The sequence below is a fragment of the Cryptotermes secundus genome, unplaced genomic scaffold (genome assembly GCF_002891405.2).
Source record: "Cryptotermes secundus unplaced genomic scaffold, Csec_1.0 scaffold815, whole genome shotgun sequence".
Taxonomy (NCBI): Eukaryota; Metazoa; Arthropoda; class Insecta; order Blattodea; family Kalotermitidae; genus Cryptotermes; species Cryptotermes secundus.
Window position 1 is genome coordinate 123,394 of NW_019733329.1, and position 27,075 is coordinate 150,468.

General features: G+C 44.3%; 1 protein-coding gene and 1 long non-coding RNA gene across 2 annotated transcripts in view; one reads left to right on the forward strand and one right to left on the reverse strand.

The window, feature by feature from the left end:
* The window catches only part of LOC117282599, a 129,866-nt gene that overhangs the window by 12,649 nt on the left and 90,142 nt on the right, over positions 1 to 27,075 (forward strand). The gene's annotated exons all lie outside the window — the stretch shown is intronic.
* On the reverse strand, positions 65 to 14,653 carry LOC111868055 (kunitz-type U19-barytoxin-Tl1a). Its single transcript, XM_023858412.2, has 5 exons — positions 14,439 to 14,653; positions 6,202 to 6,385; positions 5,112 to 5,284; positions 1,892 to 2,056; positions 65 to 895 (listed from the first exon to the last, which is right to left on the reverse strand). Exons 1-5 carry the CDS (start codon positions 14,515 to 14,517, stop codon positions 888 to 890), a joined length of 609 nt encoding a protein of 202 aa, XP_023714180.1. The 5' UTR covers positions 14,518 to 14,653; the 3' UTR covers positions 65 to 887.

The following is a 27,075-nucleotide window of genomic DNA, read 5'->3' on the forward strand; positions in this document are numbered from 1 at the left end:
ATTTGTGGAAATCGCGGCTAGGGATGGGAATTATCATATTTTTCCGTTGAATTTTCAACTGACATTTCATCAGTATATAGAACATGATTCTTTATTTTATGACTTACTAGTTTAATTTATATAAATTATAATCACGGTGGGTTCTACAATATCAGTAGATTATTTGATTGTAAACAAAAGCTAATTGTTTCACATGGTTATGGTATTGCCTGCCTACACCATCTCTGAGGCTACGTCATCACTCGAGTAGGCAACCTTACGGAAGAAAAATCCCCTGCACTGTACGAGATCTCCGGTACGACGATTTTGGTTCCAATTTTGTATCAGAAACAGGAACTGGTAACTTTCTAGTGACGACGTAATGGTGTATGTCATTGATGATGACGTTACCTCAGAAATGTTTTTAAGCACGGTATAATGAGAGTAAGGGAACATTAATATGGACGCCTTATAAGATACAATGGGAACTGATATACGTATTCATTCTATTCCCAACACAGAGATCAGAACCTAAATCTCAATGCTACAGATCTCGTTGAACCTGCAGGACGTTTCTGCCGTAAGTTCGCCTGTTTAAACTGTGACGTGCCTTCAGAGATGTTTTAGACTGACATGTTCCAGAGTCTTTCATCTTTGACAGCCTTCCTCTGTGCACTCTGTACACTCTCCATGAGGTTAAGTAAGCTTGTGAGAGTCCTTATTTGCTCTTGACCAAGAGCTTCAGACGATACTGGTGCTCCCTCAAAGATGTTTGAGACACAATATATCACTGTCTCTTTACAAACTGACGGCTTGTATTGATCCTTAAGAACAATGAATTGAGAAGCAGATTAACCGCCAGTCACGACTTCCTGGGCGTGACGTAAATGACCGCACCAATGGGCTCTTTAAGAACCTGAAAATAGAACGAATTCCATGAATAAATCTTCAGAAAGGCGAGGTGTAAAGTGATATAAGTTAAAACGTCTTTGTATAACACAGTCCGTCAATAATGCAACATTTTTTCCTTTTTCTTCCATTTATACTTTTAACAAAACATGCTTCGTCCCTAGATGGCCATCTTCAGGTGTCTTTTTTTATATTGCTAGTGGGGTGGGACTAAGTCCCTTGTACTGCGGCCACTTCTGGCCTATTGTACCAGCCCCAGATGATAGGTGAGGGTGATTGTGGAGCAATTGGTGGAATGAAGATTGGCAGGAGAAACCGAAGTACTCGGAGAAAACCTGAACCAGCGCCACTTTGTCCACCACAAATCCCACTTGACCAGAGCCGGGATCGAACCCGGACCGCCGCGGTGAGAAGCCAGCGACTAACCGCTTGAGCTATGGCGCGGCCAAATCAGAAGTTAATACAACGAAAGCTTACACAGGGTGTCCCAGAAGGGAAGATCAGTAGTCTGGGAGGTCACAGTATCGGTCATTCTAAGCAAAAAAGTGTGCGAGTATATGTACATGTGTCCTATTCCGAACGGTCTCCAGAGCAGTTTCCCTGTACACGGTACAGACGAGCAACACGCCGTGTCCTCACACGAGTTGTAGAGTGCATTGATGTTGGCGGTGGAATTTTTCGAAATGTATTGCACAAGGTAAACTGTACCAACTTTGTCATTTGAACAATAAATACCGGTATTAGAAACAGTACGTAATATCTCTTTCTTATCAACAGTTTTGGAACTGCACAGTGAAATAGCTCTTATCTCGGAAACCGTTCGGAATAGGACACATGTACATATATACTTTCTTGCTTAGAATGACCGATACTGTGACCTCCGAGAATATTGACCTTTCTTTCTGGGGTACTCTTGAATAAAACACTACGAGAATGCAGGCTGAAGTCTCTCTTGTAATAGAAAGTCGGATATACAGAATGTCAAAATTGAAATTGTACTGACCAGCACAAATTTTCATACACTGCTGCTCCGTCCTGAAATTGTTACCGTTGCCGTCACAGCCGCCAAATTTGAACTCTGTGCACTTTCCTGTGGATGGATCATAGCGCCACCTGGGGAGCAAGGCCCGACAGTGGCCCCTCACGGCTGGGAGACTGCACACACTCTCTGTCACACACAGCAGAAACAGAACCATACACATTGTTTCCAGTGCGCTAACGCGTTGGTTAGTTCGTCTTCAAGTATCTGTTTCTATGTGCTTTTCTTCACAAAATACATAAAGGGACGCGCGGTACGTAGTTGGTTGAGACACTAATTGGAGATGACTGGCCAGCTTCATGCCCCGGCCGATTTACCTCCAGGGAAAGAACCCAAAATTCTCATTGGATTGGAGGTTGTGTGGACCCTATAACCCGTCCGAACGACGTGGAGAAGAGAAAATTTTTGACCCTACCGGTCCTCCAACTCCGACCCCTCGATCGTCCAGCCCGTAGCCAGTCACTATACCGACTGAGCTATCCCGAGACCTGCTTAACTTGATTTAATTTTCATAGAAATACCGATAGTGTTGCCATTGGTGGAAGTAGTTGGGTGCATATTTGATATATCGACGTAAGGGTAAAAAAAAGGTAAAGTTGTCCCTGTGCTTAACTAATTAAGCATTAAGCCATAGAGGCGAGTGAGGGAGTAGATGTATAGATCCATGTTTTATGATAAACCGAGGTAATTAATGAAAATTATAAATTATATTTAGTCAAGATTTCCATCAGTGGTTACCGAGTTCCAGCAAAAGAATTGATTCTTTATATCGTGAAGAGTGTATTGTATTTTGTTGCGTCTTGTTGGCACCCCTGTGTTTGAGATGTACTCGGGTTGGGAACCAGCCGTCAACTCCAGAGCTTTCAAGTTACCATGGCAAAGAGTCACAAATCACTTCACGTTACAAATAACCCGCTTGGCCGCGCTGCTGCAGCTGTCGGGTGCGTTTCTCTCATGCGCTCCGTTTACTCCTGAACCGCTCACTACTGCAAGTTATTTACTCGGCTCATGAGACCGTGAACAAGAAAAAATTAGACACTAAAAAAATTAAAAACTTCTTTATTTGGTTCTAAGATAAAAATGACCTTTCTTGATACTCTCTCCGAACATTTTAATGGTAGAATGCTTACTCTGAAACAGAATAATTTGCTTTATAGACAAGATGAAGACTTGAGATTGTTATGCAGCAGAATTCCGGGTCTCGGGACCATTCCTAACACACTAATTTGTAATTCTTATTTAGCCCCTGTCAAGTTCATTTCATTTAATTTTACATTCCTACCTGGTTATGTGTTTCTGCACTGTAATCTGATAATTTTTCATACTTAAAAATGTGAACAAGATTAGGTTATATATACATTAATATTCATTCTAGGCTTAGTGCTTACGTATGAACGAGTGATCCAAGCAACTCTAAAACTTTTTTCTTCACTGGCTCTACAGCCCCTTTGGACCCAGGCCTCTGATTTTCAGTTTCATGATCATTTTACAGACATTAGGATTCCATAGACGAGTGATCAGCTCATCGCAAGGTCTCTACATAAACACAGGACAACACAAACACATACCAAACATCCCTGCCTTGTGTGGGATTCAAACTCACGATCCCGGTTTCCGAAGGAGAGAAGACAGTTCATGCCTTAGACCGCTCGGCTACCGTGACCGGCGCTCTGAAGTCTTACCGCCATGTTATCCTTCACGTTAGCCCTACGAACCGCAGGAATTTTGTAACAGGAAACCCGCAGCCTAACATCAGAGAGATTTTACATATTTGTTACTAAAAATAAACCCAAAATTCTAATATTTTGGACGCGCTGTAGGAGACAGATTCTAAGTTTATAATTTGGATCCTACAGTTTCATATTAATGCCTAACGCTGGCAGCACTGACATGGAGGACAACATCGCAGTGACTTTTAAAATTACTTGGGTCACGCGTTAATGGGTAATTAACGTCTTTTAGAAATATAATTTTCTTTTCAAAAGAACTTTTCAGTTAATTGAAGAATACCTATTTTGATATGTCGTCCAGTGAACTCTTTTAACTGGGAGTGGCAACTGTATGAAGCTTGCAACTAACAGCAACCTTTTCACTGATTATCCTTGCCCGATTGTTCTTTGAATACTCCGTGTTAAACATCTTTCAACGTACGTCACAGCTGGAGTAGGCAACCCAACGGAACGGAAGTCGCGTGAGTTGAGTGAGACCTCCCATATGAGGATTCTGGCTCCAAGCTTATTTTGAAAATATAATGTCAGAAATGTCTAATGATAATGCAACTAACTGCGTCACTCTCTAATGAGGGAGCAACCTTAGAAATTCTGTTAATTATTTTTTTTTTTGAAGTGGGAGCAGGACTTTAGAATATGCGCACCTGTCTCAAGGCCGGTCGCAGTGGCCGCGCCGTCTAAGGCATGAACTGTCTTCGCCGACTGAAACACCGGGATCGTGGTTTCGAATCCCACTTGAAATATGATGTCTGTGTGTTTATTCTGTGTTTATGCTGTCCCGCGTGCAGATAGCGACCTTGCGACGAGCTGATCCCCCGTCCAAAGAGCCCTACCGACTGTGTAAAAGATTAAGAAACTGAAAAATTGGCCAAGGTCCAACAAAGGGCTATATATAGATAGGTAGATAGATACATAGACAGACAGATGGGGAGGTAGGTAGGTAGACAGGCAGACAGGCCGTGCCATAGCTCAAGCGGTTAGTCGCTGGCTTCCCACCGCGGCGGCCCGGGTTCAATCCGGGGTCTGGTCAAGTGGGATTTGTGGTGCACAAAGTGGCGCTGGGGCAGGTTTTCTCCGAGTACTTCGGTTTCCCTGCCAATCTTCGTTCCACCAATTGCTCCACAATTACCCTCACCTATCATCTGGGGCTGGTACAATAGGCCAGAAGTGGCCACAGTACAAGGGACTTAGTCCCACTCCCCTAGCAATAGAAAATAGATAGATAGATAGATAGATAGATAGATAGATAGATAGATAGATAGATAGATAGATAGATAGATAGATAGATAGATAGATAGATAGATAGATAGATAGATAGACAGACATATGTGTCTCAAGTATAGAAATGTGAAAGTGGTAGAGGATTGTAAGCGTACGATTTAAGTGCCAGAATACATTGGTAACGGTAGTAGTTAGTGGAGTATATTTACGGAAGTTGGCAGCATTGTTCTTACTGTGAGTGGAGCAGTCGCACTTGGGGCAGTTGTCGCTATCCTTGGTTAGTCTGCAACCCTTGCTACAAGCCGGCGGTACCACGTCCCGGTTGCATCGCTTTGCAAGTTGCTCACCGCTTCGTTTCTCCTTCCTAACAGGGCAGTTCTTCTCACAAGAGGCTCTGGTCTCAAACCTACGTAAGGCAAACATGAAATGTTACTGTACTAAATAACACACTAATTTTTATTTTGCGGTGAGGCGTTATCCCCCTGCCCAACCCCCAAACTGGAGGATTGCACCTTGGTAGATGTCTCCGCTTCTCAGTCAATACGTTCGCGGCTAATCTCCATGTCTGATGGTGATATCCTCATTCTTTTATCTTGGAACTCCCGGGAAGTGGTTTATAAAATCTGGGATACCCCCACTCATGGGGAGGCGAGACAAGTTGGTTAGTGGAGGTTCTGCATATTCTGAAGTATTATTTTGTAAAACTGAATTTCTCATTATAATACTAAGATTTTCAGAGGTGGAATATTTAACTTCACGCACTTGTAAAATATTGATAAATATTATTAACTGTTGTGTTGATTTAAAAAATGAAAATCCGAAAAAAAAACTCTCGTTTTTGCGTAATCTCAAAGGGCATAATAGTAAAGTAAAAATTTAATGATGTCAGACGTTTAATTCATTGAGTATTGTGCCGTGAAGACGTATGGGGGAGTGGAGGTGTAGCTCCACCGTTCTTGATGTTGCCACTAGATGAGGACGATTACTCAGCTTCCTGCTAAGACCGCTTTACCCCAGGGAAATCGCCCACACTTGCCATTGTATAGGAAACTGTCTGATAGCTGGTCTGAACGCCGTAGAGGCGAAAAAAATATTGCACCTACTGGGAACTGAACCCCGTCTGTTATGCCCGTAGCACTTCGCTGTACCCCCTGATGTATCGGGCATTCTGTCAAAGGTTGGTAGCGATGAAGTCTTTGATAAACTGAGGGGGGGACGCCATTATGTAGAGTCTGGAATCCGCTGCTCTGGGGAGATTAGCAAACGTAAATTTTGTGTTATCTCCGCCCCGCCTCCCTTGCAGGCAGCCATGATGGTTCTCACCTGTTGCTGTTCCCGCCACATCCGCTCCAGGTAAAGGTCTCGCATCTCCCGGACTGCGTGTTGAAGTAGAATGCCGGGAAGAGTGCCCGGCACGGTCCACTGGACGGCGGTTTGTGGCAGTCCTCTGGACTTACCGTCCGTCTTCTCACTGCTCCCTTCTCATCTGACCTCCCCTCAGCGTCCACTGTAAACAGATTCATTCAGATTCACGTTGACTAGATGTGACTGTCGTCTCGTTGAGTGTTACACTCAGTCACGTACAAGCCTGCCGACACTGTCAGCGCATGAGAGCGAGTCTATGCTACGAACTTGCTTCGTCTGCAGAGAGAACATTCATAGGCTGGCACTGGCAACTGGCACGTGGGAAAAGCACACAGTTTCGACTAATAACAGCGATCCTATGGGCTCTACCTTCTTACTGAGGCAACATAGTGTCTCTGCGCATGCTCACAAATCTTAGACTCGCCGACTTGCGTCAGACCACTACGCATCAGAGATCCACCGGCCAAAATCGACCGTCCAACCTATAGGTAAAGTTAAGAAATTGAACTTGGAGAGAACTATATTCTGGCATGCCCGGTAGATGTCCGCCGATGTTTCGGAGCAACATACTGCCTCCATCTATCATAACATAACACTCTTCATAGTCACTAGTATGAGATCCTGAAACAGGTAAAGTAAAAAGGTAAAGCTATCCCTCTAACATAGGGTTGTGAGACGTCGAGGCTCCCACATTATCTACATAATCGGCTTACGGGTGGTGGTGAGGTTGTTAACCTTACGCGCCGGCCGCCCTTTACTCCGCAGGAAAATTATTTATTTAATTCCTGGTACTCGTTTCTGTTAGAGGTTGAGTCGACCCCAGGGCCATAGTGTGCCTGGAAGGATTAGGTCAATTGAAAAAATTCCACCTCTTTGGGACTCGAACCCGCGACCTTCAGACTTGTAGCATGTGCCTCAATCAGCTACTCTAATTAACTACTGCCTAATTAAATTGAAATCGAAACAGATTCATGCGAAGCATTAGCATCTAAGTCATGGCTTCATCTTTCGGGAATATGTCACGTGGGACGTTGCAAGCTTCCCCCGGCTTTTCGGTAAACATCTCAGTTACCATCTTCACGGTATTAAAGCTGTTACATGGATCTTGGAATGGGAGGTGAGTCGGAGCCTATGCCATGATTGGAGATGGGTGGCTTTACTTCGGCTCATCACTCAGTGTGAGACCAATATAAGGGCTTCTGAAAACATTAACCTTGAAGATGATAACTGATGGTAACTCAAGTAAGAAACCAGCAAGAAGCAGGCGATGTGGTGTTTTCTTGGTTGTCTTAGTCTTCGATCCTGAACATGGAAGTAGTATGTTCCTCCGAAAGTTTAAGCTTATCCCGAAGTACAGGGCGTTGCAATCTAGGAGAACGTACTATTGGAGATATTGATCGTCGCATTATATTGTAGCGTGTAGAGCCGTTACTATGAAGCGATCGCGAAATAAGCAAATACAAAGCCGTTTGTAGGCAACGGCTCGGTAAACACGATCCTTTTGCAACGGATACGCATGCAACAATAAAGGTACTGTTCGAAACGGTGTTTTCTTCTCAGTCCGTGCATAGGTGTTTATAAACAGGAAAGTAGAAGCAAGAATAGATCGATAAGGGTGTAGATCCGGCCTCCGTATGGAGGCGGGGTCGAATACCTCCACCGACGAAAAGGGAAGTCTCGAATCTGCAGCATATAAAAAGACAGACCCGACCTCTCGTCAGAGAGGGCGCCCCACAAGAAACAAGACCGTAACTGTCAAACAGTAATAAATATCTGGTTATGAGCCCCAGATGGGGCTCGACACCAAGACTTACTGGCTGACTGACCGACAGTCGTAATGTGACTTTGACTTTGACAAGAATAGTTCAGATGGACGGGAGCCGCCATTCAGAGAGGAAACGAGCATGTAAGTAAAGAAATAGTCATTATTAGAAGCTGTTACCAGGAAACGTCTAGTAAAGACACTGCATTTTGGAAGACACTTAGCGTATGCGCTAGTTGTTTATTGTGTGCAAATTAACGATGGCGCTCTAATTAGCTGGAATTACGAGTTGTGTGTTAAAGTGTTCAGTGAATCCAATATCCAGTTCAAAACCCCGTCTATAGTCACTACATACACGTAACAGTATCATCCGATAACGACACAGATCGTCATACCGTGATCAGAAATTTCTAGATTCTATTTTCTGCGTACTGCGGGAGCCAGAATTACCACACCGGAGATCCCATTGAACAGACGGGAAATTTTCTTCCGTAATGTTGCCTACTCAAGATAAGAGGCACTCTCAGAGATGTTACAGGCAGACAATAACAGGAGCAACAGGTTGGTCTGGAGGTAGCCATCTTGATTTCTATCTGACGGGTGCTCGGTTAGAATATCGGCCACCATAAATAAGGCATTTCATGGTTTTCCTCAGTCTCTCAGGACAAAAGCCGGGCTAGTGTCTCGATTAGACCATTAGCTTTTTTTCTGACATAACAATCATCCTAATATCCAACGTTATACAGTCTGGTTTCTGATAGCGTCGTTAAATAAACAACAAAGTACAGCCACGCAAGAGCAACATCCTTACTTTGTAGTTAGTCACGTGACGGGTAAGACATGGGGCCCCAAATTTGGACCTTTTGGGCCCAAGTCCATTCTAGGGCTCGGAACAATAGGAATGCACACAACAAAAACTTGTCTTATTTTATCCTTCCTCGTCTCTTCCATCTCATTCGCCTTATTCTCAGCCTCTCCCCCCTTCTTGTTTCTGTTAACCTTCTTTCATTTCTCTTCCTTTTCCGTTGCGGAATTTATTTGTTCCTCTCCATCTACTGTTTCCTTTTCTTATGTGCTTCCTTCCACTACATGTTCTTGTTCATTTCTTCCATGTATCTGCTTTGTTTCTTTCGGGGCTTATTCTGCATTCCTGAAGATGGAGACAGTGCTTTCCTTCGAAACATCGATTATCTTCTACAGCAGTAAATGGCGTCACATCCCCCTCCCCAAATACAAATCGTCAAGTTAAATCTCCTTGCATGTGACCTTATAATTGTTTGTGGTATAGTGATCAGAGTTCCAGAGGTCCCGGGTTCGATTTCCAACGCTATCAGATTTTCTGAGAAGTAGTGGGTCTGGAACGGGGTCCACTCAGCCTCGTGACGATAATTGAAGAGCTACTTGAATGGAAAAGTAGCGGCTCCTGTGTAGAAAACCTAAATTAACGGCCGTGGGGTTCTGTTGCACTGACCACGCGACACCCTCTATCCACTAAAGTTGGCACTAACTTCGCCGACAAGCGGCGGTCGCTCGGTCGATATAGTTCGCTTGCGGACTAAAGCTACGGAGTTTTTTTAGTTTTTATGTGTGTTTCGGAGCCGGGATCGTTGAGGCGGAATAGTGACTAGGCTAGTAACTTGATGTCCAATGGATCTGAGTTCGATTCCCAACGGAGGCAGCAGATTCTGCTCCACAGCGTCCAGATCCTCCCAACTTCGTGTCCAGTGGCTACCGCAGGCTCTTTACCTGGAGGCAAAGGATGAAGCTGACTAATCGAACTTCTTCTAGTGCTGAGGTCAAGATTCGCGGAACTGTACCTCCACTTCCCCCATACGTTTTTTTGGCATGGTACATAATTCATTACGCGCATAGAAAATTTTGCTCTTACCCTCAGACGTATTTCGACCTTAGCGAGAAGAGCGGATGTTCTGAAGCAGAGTGCGGCGCTCGCTGCCTCTTCGTCCCTCCCCCCTTCACCCCCCCCCCTTCTGCAGTTTGAGTAGGACGAACTGCAGCAGTGGTATACATTTTGTATCGTTCTTGCATGTACATGGAGAAAGCGGTAAATATCTTGCTAATCTCAAGTTTACGGCGCACACTGCAGCGGTAACTATGCCGACGTGAGAACCAGCACATCTTCACATATACTGCAAACACGCGTAGTTTGGTGGCAACCGTGTGATTGCCAGAGTTCCACGCCAGGTTTTACATATGAGGCTAGGCCGCGCCATAGCTCAAGAGGTTAGTCGCTGGCTTCCCACCGCAGGTGCCCGGGTTCGATCCTGGGTCTGGTGAAGTGGGATTTATGGTGGACAAAGTGGCGCTGGGGCAGGTTTTCTCCGAGTATTTCGGTTCCAATCTTCATTCCACCAATTGCTCCACAATCACCCTCACCTATCATCTGGGGCTGGTACAAGAGGCCAGAAGTGTCCGCAATACAAGAGACTTAGTCCCACACAACTAGCAATAAAAAATACATCTGAGGCTACAATGATCAAGTTGGAGAACTACTTTGTGCAGTGCAGACAGATGAAATTGCTGCTATAAGATGAAAATAAGCCTACGTATAAAACACCCATTGAGGGTGTTGAGAATATTTGGACCGAAGAGGGATGAAGTGACAGGAGGTTGGACAAAACTGCATAATGAGGACCTTCATAACTTGTACTCTTCTCCAGGTATAATTAGAATGATCAAGTCACGGAGGATGAGGTGGGCAATGCATGTAGCACGAATGGGAGAGAAGAGGAATGAATGTAGGATATTAGTGAGAAAGCCAGAAGGAGAGACCACTGGGAACTCCAAGGCGTATGTGGGTGGACAATATTAAAATAGACCTTAGAGAGGTAGGATGGAATGGTATGGATTGGATTGGTCTGCCTCAGGATAGGGACCAGTGGAGGGCTCTTGTGGACACGGGAATGAACCTTCGGGTTTCATAAAATGCAGGAAAATTCTTAAGTAGCTACTCAATTGGTGGCTCCTCAAGAAGGGCTCAGCTCCATGAGCAAGTATAAAACACCTTTGAAGGCAGGTTATTATTCATAAAGGTGCAGGTCGTCTGCCGTTATTGGAAAGTTACTTGATCATATTTCCAACATACCATAAGAACCAGAATTACTGTAACAAAAACCTCGCTGAAAACACAGCGAATTTTCTTCCGTAGTGTTGTCTGCTCTGGATATGACGTAACGTCAGAGATATATTAGACAGAGTCTGCTTATATCACTTACTCGGGACTCGGCGGTACAACCATATCTGCGTTGGAGGAAATTACTCACCTTCGTTTTCTATCAACTGCTCTCTCTTTCATTTCTTCTTTCAGAAGGGGACATTCCGTAACGTAGTTGGGCGAGGAACTGTGCTACAAGCCGGAAGGTCGCGGGCTCCATTCTCGATGAGGTTATTGGATTTTTTTCATTTGACCTAATCCTTCCGGCATTGGGGTCGAAAAAGCCTCTAACAGAAATAAGTACCAGGAATCTTTCTGGGGGTCAAAGGGCAGCCGGGCGTAAGGGTAACTTCCTCACCATCTGTGAGCCGATTGTCTAGAAAATGTGGGAGCCTCGACGTCTCACAATCCTATGGGCCTCCACGGCCTGTTACAGCGATAGCTTTACCTTTTTTTACCTTTATCTTTATTTATTCTTCGGTTAATTGCCGTCGTGTTTTAACTGTAGAAGTTATGCATGTACACAATTAAGTAAGGTTATTGGCCGACTATTTGGGTGTTTTGTAGGAATATGAATTAGTGATAATAATTAACAAGCGTTCCGGTCACGGTAGCCGAGCGGTCTAAGGCATGAACTGTCTTCGCTCGCTCGAAAGCCGGGATCGTGGGTTCGGATCCCACTCAGGGCATGGCTGTTTAGTTTGTGTGTCTGCGTTTTTCTGTGTTTGTGTACAGATAGAGGCCTTACGACGAGCTGATCACCCGCCCAAGGAGTCCTACTGAATGTGTAAGATCTAGAAAACCCGAAGTAAACGGAGAAGTTCATGGAGGTAGGCCTAGGCCCACTGGGGCTGAAGTGCCAAGTGGAAAAAAATTAACAAGAGTACCGTAAGACGGCAGGAGTGAACGGTTACTGGCGGTGTTTCGCTGTCGACCTTCACCAAAAGGTTCATTTAGCATATACTGTATATTGTCATGTGTATGGGTGACTATAGACGCGAGTTTGGATCGGTGAGTCTATTTGTCTGATATTCACTAGCTGTAACTACAAATCATTATTACACCATTACTGATTTTCACACTTTGCAGTCCACTGTTGCCCACGCACTAGAATTCCCTGTTTCCACTAGTCGTCTCCTAGCAACGGATCCCAACACAGAAATTAGCACTTCGAATCACTATAAAATCTTAATGATATTTCGTCTTTAATCACTCTGGAACATTGGAATTAAAAATTCTTCTAGACTCGCTCCTCCATCTTACGACTGACTCGTAACTCGTAACTGCCGTGAACGAATTCAACACTCTTTTTCTTCTTAATTCGCTTAGTGGGGGGTGGAGTCCAACTGGGTCCATTCGGCACGGCGGCCACTGATTGGCCTATTGTATCCTGCCCCGGGTAATTATGATGATGGAGAACTTGGTGGAATGAAGATTGTCAGGGGAAACCGAAGTACTCGGAGAAAACCCGCCCCAGCGCCACTCTGTCCAGCACCAATCCCACTTGACCAGACCCGGCGTCGAACCCGGGCCGCCACGGTGGGAAGCCAGCGACTAGCCGCTTGAGCTATGACGCGGCCAATTCTATCACTCTTACTTACGATATATAGCGGCGGGACGGAAATGGACCTACAGTAAACATATATCACGCGATCGCTATCCAGCCAGTCCATTGGCGCGTCCGTCGAATCTATAGAAAACACAGCTTCCTCTATTGTTGCGTGTTGGACCGTGTTTACAGAGCTGCTGCCTGGCAACGCATTGATGAAATCGGTTACAATATCCAGAGGACTAGAAGTGCCCCTTAGGGGCAGTATTCAACAATTGTTAAGGATCATCTGGAGAAACCGTGAATAGAAATGCGAATTGTCGAATTTCCTAAACGTTTCTTGAAAATGTAGTTCGGATAAAATGATAACAGATGTCACATGTTATCAATTAAAGCAGTTTTTGTGTAAGCCGAAAATTTCGATATTTGGCATTTGTGGGGTTAATTTTAAGCAGTTCCCAGTGGTTGCGTGCAGTCCCTTGTGACGCTTAAACATATGATGGGGAAATATAATAATGAAATCTTATTTACTATGTTTGCATTATACGTGACGTGGGTAACCTCACAGTGTTGTGAGTTAGTTGGTGCTGCCGCCCTAAGTGAAATACTAGACGGCAGAAACATAAACTAATAAGAAGGACCAACAATAGGTTCTCCTTTTCTCCTTAGCCGTACTAAGAATAATGGCTTATACAAACCGGATGTTTTATTTATATATTTTTTTTTTTGTTTCCTACTGGGGGAAGAGAACAGAACTCGAAGCAGGGAGTTCTTCATCGTTAAAAAGATGCTTGTGGGAAGTTGGTACAAAGGAACAGTAAGAAAAAGAGATTGTATGTCGGGTTTTATGTCCTCACGACAGTGATTATCTTCTATACTGTGACACCATACAGTCTGGTAGTTTCTAATCAGACTACACGGCATCACATACAGAAGACAGTACACTCACTACATTTCGTGCGAGGGTATCATATTTTTCATTTCCTGTGGCGCTACAGCCCCAATTTGGGCGTAGGCCTACCTCCATGAAACTCCGTTTCACTTCGGTTTACTAGATCTTAAACATTAGGTAGGGCTCCTTGGGCGGGTGATCAGCTCGTCGCAAGGCCTCTACATGTACACAAACACAGAAATCGCACATACACAAACACTAAACATCCATGCCCTGAGTAGGATTCGAACCCACGATCCCGGCTTCCAAGCGAGCGAAGACAGGAGGGTATCATATACTGGCTTATAAAAAGGCAAAGTTGTCCTTTAGCATAACTAATTAAGCACTACGCCATGAAGGCGTATGGGGGAGTGGATGTATAAACCCATGTTTGCTCGACCTCGGCACTAGTTGGAGGTGAGTCGTCAGTTTCACGCCTCATCCTCCACCAATAACACGCACGGATATTCAAACGCAAACCGGCTCTACTACACTTCACACGTCCATATCACAGTAAAATTATCATAATCACACAATAGGCACGATACACTGGAACAGAAAACTGCTAGTTCGCCTTCGTGACCTAAAATTTAACCTACATTCATACGGCACGTTAATGTTCGGCTACTAATTGCTACGCTAACCTGAAGTAGCGTAATTTCAGAGCTTCCGTTCATCCTTTCCGTTACGTCATTTACATATATAAGACCAGTACAAAAAACAATATATTTCGTGTAGTAAATAACGGACGTTTCAGTATATTAGTCATAATTGTACTCACCAACAATTGCGTCATAATATGATCTGGCACTTGTTGTCATGACAACTGACAAGAGGACAACAATATACACTGGCGACATGTTCTTGCTGGACACTGTCTCTGCGTTGATGAAAGCACTGACACTGCTGGAACTCACTGACTCTTTGACTGTCAGCTGAAACCGTCTTATATGTGTACTACTTGTCAGTAGACAGAGGCCACTCCTGTCGCCCCACTTCCCCGCCCCTCCGGTCAACAAAGTATGTATGTTTCTTCGTTCAGAATTGCCGCTTCGCTGTTAACATTGCACATGCAGACACTTGTGAGCAGAAGTGGAACACGTGACAGGTTTATATGAAAGCAGCTTCTGGTTTTGACGTTCTGCAAATTCGGGGATTCCCAAGACAGATGACTGCGTCATCAAAGACATTGTATCATAATCGCAGATATAACTAATATTGTATCAAGGGCTTCATTTCTGGGGTGGGTCTGATTCCATAAAGTTTAATAACTAGATCATACCCCGCATACTTGAGCCGCGGTGGCTTAGTCGGTATTGTGACTGAACTACACACCGGAAGATATTAGCCAGCAAAATCCATCTCTTCCCCACAGCGTCCAGACCGGTTCTGCGGCCCACCCAGTCACCTATCCAATGGGTTCCGAGAGCGATTTCCCCTGGGATAAAGCGGGCAGGCCAGTGCCGAAGTCAATAATGGTGGAGCTATACCTCCACTCCCCTCACATGTCTTTATGGCATAGTGCTTAATTCACAGGGACAACTTTAACCTATGACAGTATCGAGATTGTCTCTGCGGCACTCCTATTCATTAAGTTCCGAGGCTTATTTTCCTGGGATAAATCTGCCGGGGCTTGAAGCTCATCACTCATCTCCATTTAGTGCAGTCAAGGTTCTGTTCCCGGTAGGGGCAAGAGATTATTCTTAGGAGTTCACCCAGCGTGACACGCAGTGGGTGTTGAGACCTTTTTCCTAGAGATATTGCGGCCGGGCCGTGATTGTTAATTGGGGTTCGGTTCCGGGCAGAGGCAAAATATATTTTTCTTCTTCACTGCGTCCAGACCAGCTGTGGGTTCGTCTACTCAGTCCCCTGTCCATTGGGTGCCTAAACTGTTTCTTAGGGAACAGGTCCCACCACTCGCCTGCATCTGGTACAGAGGTTAAGAAAGCTTGAGCTTACACCTCTACTCATCTGTATGTCATCATGACGTGCAAATTTGTGCCTGTCTGTAATAAAACACAAAAAACAAAACTAAAGAGAAGTTCGATCCCGGGTCTGGTCAAGTGGGATTTGTGTTGGACAAAGTGGCGCTGGGGCAGGTTTTCTCCGAGTACTTCGGTTTCCCCTGCCAATCTTCATTCCACCAAATTCTCCATCATCATAATCACCCGGGTCAGGCTACAATAGGCCAATCAGTGGCCGCCGTGCCGAGTGGACCCAGTTGGACCCACCCCCCACTAAGCGAATTAAAAAAAAACTAAAGAGAATCAGCAGAATTTTTGTGCAGATTCCCTGATGGTTTGGCCCAGATTTTTAAACGTCCCAGTAAAATACACGCATACTTTTAAGGTTTTGCTGAAATTAAACTCGTTCCGGGATATTCTGCTCGCAAAATAGGGACCACTAGAGTAGTCTTCACGGGCTCTGAGGAAGACATCGATGGTTCCCCTCCGCACAGACCACTGCATAACCACGGCCTTGACGTCTTCGTCTAAACTTTGCGAACGGGTTTCATTTGAACGTCCGTATACTCTTGCAACTAGTTTACGGCCGTGTCGTTCCATGGTTTTCTCAAGTCATCTTTGGGAGTCATTAAAAGTTCCTGTTTGATAAATTAGCGATCCTCAGGTCAAGAGCTTGAAATAGATGAAATTAAGTTAGGATTTTCTTAAGTCCCCCCAGATATGTACGTGAATAATGCTCTAAAACATGTCATAATCTCCTACTTTTATATTATTTCAAATTCACATAGACCTATAGGCCTACTTCCTTTTTCGCCTTCGACGCTATAACCTACAGACTTAGGGGAAACTTCAAATTGGACATGAACCAAAGAACAGCAATTATGCGTCACATTTGAGGCTCTTATCGCAGTTGATGTGAAGATACATGCTTTGTGCAAAGTGTTTTCATGAAGTCTGGTATGTAGGTATCAACGTTTCGGAGGACATGATGCCTCTACATTTCTTCCACTTCGGAGTTCAGGGCTGATTTCTCTGTTTCAGGATCATTTTACAGACGGTAGGAGTCCTTGGACGGGTGATCAGTCAGTCGCAAGGCCTCTAGCTAAACACAGTACAACACAAACACAGAATGAACGCATACACACAAAAAATATCCATACCCTGAGTAGGATTCGAAAGCACGATCCCAGTTTCCGAACGAGCGAAGATAGTACATGCCTTAGACTGCTCGGGTACTGTAACCGGTCTCCATATTCAGGGTACACTCATTATTTATCGCCGTGAGAACCTCACATCTCATAGATGTGCTGTGTGTTTTTGCGTTTTCACTTATTTTTTTCTACGAAGTCGACTACGCTTTAAAAGAATTTTAATGCTTCCGGTTTGCCTTGGAAATACAGTTATCTAGAAAGTTCTTACTGTATATTGTGTGATTTGCAGAAAGTAAAATATTTGCATTAGCATTGCGTGTCTTTTTGAGGTATCGCCCATGTTTGTACACTTTTATATGTTTGCCTCGCGACAGCTTAAGAATTCCAGTTAGTTGCTACTCGAATCAAAGGATGACTCATGATGTGGCACTAGTCACGTATGTTCCGAATCAATGGTTCCTGTGCTTAATTAATCAAGCAGTATGCTATGAAGATGTGTGGAGATCTGGAGGCTTAGCGCCATCATTCTTGACCTCGGTACTAGATGGAGGTGAGTGACCAGCTTGAAGCTCCGGCTGCTTTACTCCGTGGAAATATCCCCGGTTCGCATGGTTAGTAGCCTGAATTGGCCTTATGGTCTTTCGGGACAGTGTTGAATGGAGAAAAAACATCTTAGTTCTTAAGGGATTCGAGCCCTGACCATTCGGCCTGTAGCCAGTCGTTATACCGACTGAGGGCCCAATTTGCTCAGAAGACCAAAATCTGAAATTCCGAACTGATGCATTGAATAATCAAGAACGGTGGTCACCCGAATACAAAGATTACCGAAGTTTCTTAATCTCGGTAGTGATGAGACATGATTAATACATTTAAATGCAAGTAATCTAACGTCCGCCGGTCACGGTAGCCGAGCGGTCTAAGGCATGCACTGTCTTCGCTCGCTCGGAAACCGAGATCGTGGGTTCGAATCCCACTCAAGGCATGAATGTTTAGTTTGTATGTGTGCGTTTTTGTGCGTTTTTGTGCGTTTGTGTACAGGTAGAGGCCTTGCAACGAGCTAATCACCCGCCCAACGAGTCTTACCGAATGTGTAAGATCTAGAAAAACCGAAGTGAACGGAGAATTTCATGGAGGTAGGCCTAGGCCCACTGGGGCTGTAGTGCCAAAAAAAGAAAGAAAAAATGTAACGTCCGCTTCGTGTCAGTTGCAGAGAGTTCGTAGGAACGCCGATAGGTGTACCACTTGACGGCTGGGATATGAGGCACGAAATGAAGGTGACTTCACATTATTTCGATTTACAAGATGAGAAACGCCCAGCTCGCATATTCTGCAAGCCGATGGCTTTGTCAGCTTTTGGCCCATCGACAAGAGAAGCGCAACTGCGAATGAGCATTACTAGCAATATGTACATGCATATATTGAAAATATAATTTACTGTCCCCTCGATGTACCTTATTCTTAATTTACAAGAAAAGAAATGCTTCAGTTTTCTCATCAAGGGACAAAATAAAGACTCAACAAAGTACTGGGTGCCAAACAGATGTTCTGACCAGCTTCTTCAACCCTGGTCTCTTTTTCGGCTTATCCTTCGATTCTGGAGATAAAAGAGATATGTTCCCCCGAAACGTCGGTTGACTTTAAACGGACTACACTTTGTTCTATCGCAGAAGATGGTACTGGTAATCTTTATTTACACATAACGTCTAGTAGTAGATATGAAAAGCGAATAATATCTTATGTAAATATTACATAATACAAGGAGCTGTACGTCACGTGACTGTCAGTAGACTGGCGTGGAGCAATTGCAGTAGGCCATTACTGGAGTGGTCCATGCCCGTCAACACTAATTCTTGAGAAACTGAAGTTATAAAATCAACAGTATTAGAAAGAAAAACACATTCTGAAGTCTCAAACTTGCAAGTAGGCTAGCCCATGGAAGCGTGTGGAGATAATAAAACGCAGTATGAAGAAACAGAAAAGTGCCTTATCACATTTTCTTCTAAAGATGCAGATAGAACAGACCAATAACATTTGCTGGTCCCTGACTGTATGACCTTTGTTGTGGACACCGCGTCTTTAAATACGCTAATAAATATCTGTAGCGTAGTTGGTTGAGGCACTATGCTACAAGTCGAAAGTTCGCAAGTTCGATTCCCGATGAGGTCATTGGATTTTTCAATTGACCTAATCCTTCCAGCCGCAATATGGCCCTGGGGTCTATTCAGCCTCTAACAGAAATGTGTACCAGCAATCTTCCTAGGGGTCAAATGGCAGCCGGGCGTAAGGCTGACAACCTTACCGCCATCTGTGAGTCGATTATCTATACAATGTAGAAGCCTCGACGTCTCACAACGCTATGGGCCTCCATGACTTGTTACAGGGATAGCCTTATCTATTTTTTAATAAACATGTTTAAATAATTCACATACTAAACACTTTCACAGATAACGCGTTCGTTCTGCTAGACGTAATTGTTAACAGGAACAGGTTAGGTGGTATAATCCGCGAAGAAAGGGAGAAGAGATTTAATGAGGTGAGTTCCGCCAAAATTTCTGGCCGCAAAAATCATATCTTCACTTTCATCGTACTGAAAGGCCACGAAGAAATGCAGTGGCTTCTAAATAAAAGGGTCGTAGTGAAGGGTAGTGTTATGCTGAAAGTTTTATAGGCGCGAGGCATAACTGCAAAACCCGTAACCGTAATTCTTATGTGATGTTTGAGGTACTCATGACGTGCAAAATGAATTAATCGTCTGGGATTTGTATTGTGGTAGAGATCTACATATTCCTCTGAAACTTCTGTGTACATTTATGGCAGTGTGCGGTGTCACGTCTCCATCTTACCCTGAAGATGGAGGCAACATATTTCTCAGAAGCATCATTTAACATTACCAGACTAGGCTGTTCCATATCTCTTTTACCGTGTAGAGAGGGTTAGCCCGTTATTGCAGAATTTCGCTAAGGATATTGACAGACTACACGGCGTAACACCTTTTTTATACCATAAATATTAAGGCATAAGATGCTTCCGAAACGTCGGTACATATCCATCAGTATGCACGGTGTCAGCTTCCTTCTTATTCTGAATTTTGAGGCTCCTGGTGTCGGTAAGCATCCAACATATTACACGGTGACACGTATGCATTTACACTGCAGATGTAGGCATTAAATTCATCCGAAACGTCGATAAACATTGACCATACTACACGGCGTCATATTCCAAAAGACAGTAAACTTGGAGGTCTGGAATTTTTATGTCTTTCGCTTTAATATTCTTTTTATTGCTAGTGGGGTGGGACTAAGTCCCTTGTACTGCGGCCACTTCTGGCCTCTTGTACCAGCCCCAGGTGATAGGTGAGGGTGATTGTGGAGCAATTGGTGGAATGAAGATTGGCAGGGGAACGAAAGTACTCGAAGAAAACCTGCCCCAGCGCCACTTTGTCCACCACAAATCCCACTGGACCAGACCCGGGATCGAACCCGGGCCGCCGCCGTGAGAAGCCAGCGACTAACCACTTGAGCTATGGCGCTGCCTCCACGGGGACGGGTTGGACAACAGCCATTTCCTACTGAATTGGAAGCCGTTGCCGCAGGGTGTGAGAGGTCTAAGGCCTTACGGATCTTCAGTTAGAGACGTTTAAACATATTACGGATGTGGTGTGAAGCGTAATAAGAATGTATTTAATTGTATTCAGTTGTAACATGCGTGCTACAGACTGATCGGCTGTGTCAACAGAATTCGTCTATATTCAGGCTAGTTTCTGTGTGGCTATCCCAACAGTTAATTTGTAACTGCAGCAAATGAACATATAGGCTAATGAAAACCCTGAACCTCAGAGAAAGCTTTTAGAAACCACATTTAAATCTAAATTATACCTTTTAAATCTTTTGGTGGTGGTTTGGAAAGGAGTTTAAAAATCTTTGAAATAACGTCATAGTTCGTAAGTTGACCGCTTCTGTGGTCTAGTGGTCAGAGTTCTTGGCTACAGATCCAGAGGTCCGGGTTCAATTCCCAGCTCCACCAGATTTTCTGAGAAGTAGTGGGTCTGGAACGGGGTCCACTCAGTCTCGTGAGGATAATTGAGAAGCTATTTCAAGGAAATAGCGGCTCCGGTCTAGAAAACCGAAATTAACGCCCATGGGGATTCGTTGCGCTGACCACATGACACCCTCTATCCGCTAAAGTTGGCACTAACTTCGCCGATAAGCGGCGGTCGCTCTGTCGGTATAGTTCGCTTGCGGACTACAGGCCACGGATTTTTGTTTTTTTTTTTTAGGAGTTCGCAAGTTATTTTATGACAGTGTCACACTATATAGCATGGAATTATAGGACGAATGCTGAATTGGAAATAATTTGGAAGTAGACACTCACGGCCAAATCTCGGAATTTTCTTTAAGGGCCTAGGGAAAAACACGGAATATCTGTCTGGATAGCTGGTTTCCACTCCTCTTCAATATAAATCTTGATTGCTACCTCTGCACCAGTTTGCTCTGTGCAATAAGCATGACTAGATGTGTGAATGGTGAATTTTGATGATAAGATGAGCCCTGTAAAGAGGAATGGAATTCTTTCCTTTGCCAGTAAGTACATACGTCACAGGAAGCTAGCTTACGCACATCCGGAGGACGAATGCAGTGCCTTGTTATCGATGGAAAGTTCCGAGATTAGTTGAATCAGTGAGTTTTTGTTTGTGATAAGAGATAAAGATAAAAGATATTTACTGTGGGATAAGCATAGTGATTAAGAAAGCAGTCTTCTGAGATGTGGCACCGTGCAGATTTGGTGTTAACTGACGTTTCGGAGGAACGTATCGCCTCCATCTTCAGAGTAGAAATATCCGCGAACGAGGAACCAGCGTAAGCAGGTGCAAACAGACTGAGTCCAGTCGAGTGAACCCAGCTGCATAAGAGGAGGAAGAGACGGGAGGCGATACGTTCCTCCAAAACGTCGGTTAACACAATATCTACACGGTGCCACATCCCAGAAGACGGCATTCTTCATAGTCACCGCCGTGACAACCTCAAACCTTACAAGCATGATGATGTTTGCTGTAAAGAGACTTCAGTACCCAACGGACAGGAAACTGGACGCGACCCAGAACCGGTCTGGCTGCTGTGGAGAAGAAAGAAATCTCTTGTCCCTAACTGGAATCGATTGCCAATTGCTTGGTGTTCCTTTCTGTAGCCTAGTTACTCTATCGATTGAGCTATCGCAGCTTCTGGACTGTAGCCGAGGTATATGGAAATTTGTTACATTCATATAAACTTCTTGAGCAGCTCATTGGAGCTGAGCCCTTCTTGAAGAGCCATCAGTTGTTCAGCTGCTAAACATTAAAAAAAAATATGGAACCCGAATGTAATTACCGTGTTCACAAGAGCCCTCTACTGGTCACTGCCCTGAGCCAGATTAATCCAGTCCATTCTACCCCATACCATCTCTCTATAATCCGTTTTAGTAGTATCTATCCATCTGCGTCTTCGTCTTCCTAGTGGTCTCGTTCCTTCTGGCTTTCCCACCAGAATCCTATACGCATTCCTTCTCTCCCCATGCGTGCTACATGCAACGCCCATTTTATATTGTTTGACTTGATTCTTATTAAACTTGACGAAGAGACCAAGTTATGAAGCTCCTCATAATGGAATTTGTATACCTGCTTCAAGACGTGTGTTACCTGCCGAACAGGCACGTGTAGCAATAGGGCTCCAGATTTGTGTTCTATATGTTGTAGGTTCGAATCTCTGAAGGAATATCGGCTATCCTGCCTCAAGTTTTTCGTAGTTACCTCACTTACACCACAGACATCTTCCAAACCCCTTACAATTCATTATTCATTCAGTTTAATTCGACGCTCTGAACGCGTCATCCAACAACCCACACACTTCAAAACGGGCACTTGCAGCCCTGGTAAAGCATTCCCTGTAATAATCCGTGAAGGGTTGTAAGACGTCGAGGCTCCCTCATTTCCCAGACAATCGGCTCACAGATGGCAGTGAGGTTGTAGCCTTACGCACCGACCGACCGTCCTTTACCCCCATGGAATATTCCTGGTACGCATTTCTGTTAGAGGCTGAGTCAACCCCAGGGCCACAGTGCGGCTGGAAGGATTAGATCAATTGAAAAATACAGTGAACTCGTTGGGAATGGAACCCGTGACCTTCCGGCTTGTAGCGCAGTCGATATAGGGATTGCCTACGGGCTCGACGGCCGAGGGGCCGGAGTTAGATTCCCGGTAGAAGCAAGATCTTTCTCCTTTCCTAATCCTCCAGACCGCTTCTGGGGCTAATCCAGCCTCCTCTCCAACAGGTACCTGGGACCCTTTCCCGGGGGGGGGAACGGCCGGGGCATGAAGCTGACCACTCACCTTCAACTAGTGTCAAGGCCAAGAATACGCGGATCTATACCTCCACAACCCCCATATTTCTGCATGGTGAAGAGCTTAATTAATTAAGCACAGGGACAAATTTACCTTTGCCACTCGCAGCCCTGACTGATGCAACTTGTCACCTTCTTGCGCGAGGCTTGCAGCTGAACGTGAGGCGACTTTCATCTGTCTCTGAGCGAGTTTAAGTACGTGCAGGTGACTGGCTGGATTTCCCAGCCGGAAACTTCACTGCAGCAGTGAACGGTCAGTGTCACAAGTCTGGAACATTCCCAGCTGTAATTTCAGTGCGCGCTACAATTGTACTCCGTTTTGGAGTACATATAGTTTTAACCATGACTGTTACAAATAGCTTTGACCTTATCCGTCGTCTCGATTCTATTCAGAACAGAATATTTGGGAAACTGGGGTTGTGTCCGTTGTGAAGGAACAAAACATTTCTACTCAGTGCGCTAGATCAGAGGCGAGAAAATTAAGGCACTCAGCCAGGGCTGCGCCATAGCTCAAGCGGGTAGTCCCTGGCTTCCCAACGCGGCGGCCCGGGTTCGATCCCGGGTCTGGTCAAGTGGGATTTGTGATGGACAGTTCTTTTTTCCGAGCACTTCGGTTTCCCCTGCCAATCTTCATTCCACCAATTGCTCCACAATCACCCCCACCTATCAGCTGGGGCTGGTACAATAGGCCAGAAATGTCCGCAGTACAAGGGACTTAGTCCCACCCCACTAGCAATTAAAAAAAAAAAGGCACTCAGGCCGCATCCGGCTCGTGAGAGTTATTGCAAAAATTTGCGTGAAATAATACTCTTTTATTTTAAGTGGCGTTAGTAAAGAGGTTGGCCTAGAAATAAACGTAGAGGAATCTAAGTATATGTTGCTGTCTCGTCACCAGAATCCAGGGCAAGATCATGACATAAACATAGCTAGCAGATGTTTTGAAAATATGGCACAGTTCAGATATTTAGGGATGATTAACAAATCAATATTTGATTCGGGAGGAAATTAAGAGGAGACTGAATTCAGGTAATGCTTGCTACCATTCAGTCCAGAACCTTTTATCTTCTCGTCTGCTGTCCAAAAACACAAAAATTATAATATACAAAACTATAAATTTGCCTGTCGTTCTGTACAGATGTGAAATTTGTTCTCTGCCATTAAGGGAGGAACACAGAATGAGGGTGCTGAGGAGAATTTTTGGACCGAAGAGATATGAAGTGACAGGAGGTTGGAGAAAAGAGCATAATGAGGAGCTTCATAACTTGTAATCTTCTCCAAGTATAATTAGAATGATCAAGACAAGGAGGATGAGGTGGGCAGGGCATGTAGCACGAATGGGGGAGAGGAGGAATGCATATAAGACATTGGTGGGAAAGTCAGAAGGAAGGAGACCACTAGGAAGACCAAGGCGTAGGTGGATGGACAATATTAAAATGGATCTTAGAGAGATAGAATGGAATGGCATGGGTTGGATAGATCTGGCTGAGGATAGGGACCAGAGGAGGGCTCTTGTGAACATGGTAATAAACCTTTGGGTTCCATAAAATGCTGGGAAATTCTTGAGTAGCTGCAGAATTGGCGGCTTCTCAAGAAGGGCTCAGCTCCAAGAAGTTAGTTATAATTTTTAATTTATATCAACATTTTTAACATTGCTTAGACAAGAAAAAAAAAATGAGTTTGTCGCAGACCTCAAACACATGGACATAGCAACAAAATTCCTGGGATTCTTACCAAGAGGAGTAATCTTTTTTGTTATTTGTAATTTGTAGTAGGATTTTAAGCCGCTTGGGTCACACCGTCCTCTTGCTATGTGTATGTGGAGTGATGGGACTTGAAGTTTCTGGGCGATGAATATTGAGGTTGGGGTTTTCTGGAACGTGAAGCCAGGCGCAATGACACGGCGTCAGGGCATTTTACTAATAATTGCTACCTGTACACCCTAAGGCTTTCAGTTCGTCACAACTCTAATTAATCTATGAAAACTGAGTCATGGGCAATTAAAGTGCGGTTTGGTTCAAGCCTCTCCCTAATATGTACAGTGTACAGTATCATGTTGCACTGTGTATTCTGAATTTACACTATCACTTCCCACCATCCCTGTGCAACATCTTCGACATATTTTTATTTATATTGAATTTTAATTCACACTTCAAAAGCATTCATGAATCTATCCCTGTAACAGGACGTGGAGGTCAATAGGAATGTGAGACTTCGAGGCTCCCACATTTTCTAGACAATCGGTTCACAAATGTCGGCAAGGTTGTCAGCCTTACGCGCCGGCCACCCTTTACCACCAGGAAGATTCCTGGTACTCATTTCTGTTAGAGGCTGAGTCGACGTCAGAGCCACAGTGCGGCTGAAAGGATTAGATATGATTGAAAAATACTGTGATCTCATCGGGAATGGAAACCGCGTCCTTCCGTCTTGTAGCATAGTGCCTCAACCAACTACGCTACCGCGTGCCCCGAAAAGCATTCCGCTCTTCCTGTTATTCGAACACTACGTGTTTCGGCCCAACTCGCTAATTCCGAATTTGTTTTATAAGTTTTTGTGTTTTAGAAAGTGACTTGGCCGTTGTCCTTGAGGGTTATTCCCAGAAGTGTTTTTGTCATTCTGCGTGAGAAATTTGGATAAAGAAATGTGAAATGTAGACTGATAAACAAATATTGTCATAGCCCGTAGATGGGGACTGGTTCTATCGATTGGGCCCAACTGAGTAGGTTCCACCTGAAGACGGAGTCTCCGAAACATTGTGTTTTGAAAAATAAACAGGACGGTTTTTAGATGAAAACAAGACGATGTATGTATAATGTCCGAAAACATTGTCATATGCATCAGGATGTGCTCATGAACAGACACTCTTCATTTTAACGGACGTCTAAACTTTGTTGTTTCCTCTGACTAATTACGTGCCGAGGTGAATTTCTCTGTCTTCCACTAAAATATGGCTTTCTCTGAAATTAGGTAACCTACAAAGAAACAAGATTCTAATATTTATACTTTCAGTATACCGTTGATTTTAAAGGGCCGTTATCCAGTTTCCCTCAACTGGACTTTTCTGGGTGGTAAGCGTTTGTTTTCACACCTGCCAGGCGAGATAGCGAGGATCCGGTGGTTCACTTGGAAGCAGACGTGGTCACGTGATTGCGCACACAGATCATTAACCGCAGCAACACCGTGATCTGTCTGCGGTCAGCCATAAGCTGGGCATTGCGTGAGGTGCGTCATTACCGCTGCATCATATTTACCCGGCAAATCGACGTTTAATTACCCGAAAATCTAAACTAAATGTTGTTACAATGAAAAGTATAAGTGTCACAGAAATATGTTTAGAATGAATTGGAGATAAATGCCTAAGAAAACAAGAATATTCTCATAACCGTAACAACAAAAGTACTGTCTTCTGGAATGTGACGCTGTGTAGCTTAGACGTTTGCCGACGTTTCGGAGGAACCTACGTCCTTTAGATTCGAAGAGCAAGATGGGCAAGCGGAAAAATAGAACTTGAGAACATAGCGAAGACAGTGGCAGGAAGTTATTCGAGAAGTATTTTTAGGATAATCCCAGTCTTCCATCCTACACACATGTTCAAACCATTTGTTTGTTAATACTGTGGCATGTTTGCTCAAAACAATAATTGTGGAGCAAGGGAAACAGCTGTTGATAGGGAACGGCTCTGAAAAGACGTTCGTTTGTAAGCAACGGCCACGAAACATACAACGTAATGACGTTCTTTGCTCGGCAGGAGATTCTTAATAAGAAAGAATAGATGGTAACTGCTAAAGAATGGCTCGGTAAACACATTACCACGACAACGAATACGCATGCAACAGAGGAACGGTGTTTCTGCATGGTTCGTGCTGAGATGTTATAAGCAAGGGACAAGGTTAAAGCTTAGTCAGTAGTCAGTTGATAATCAAGCGGTCAAGAG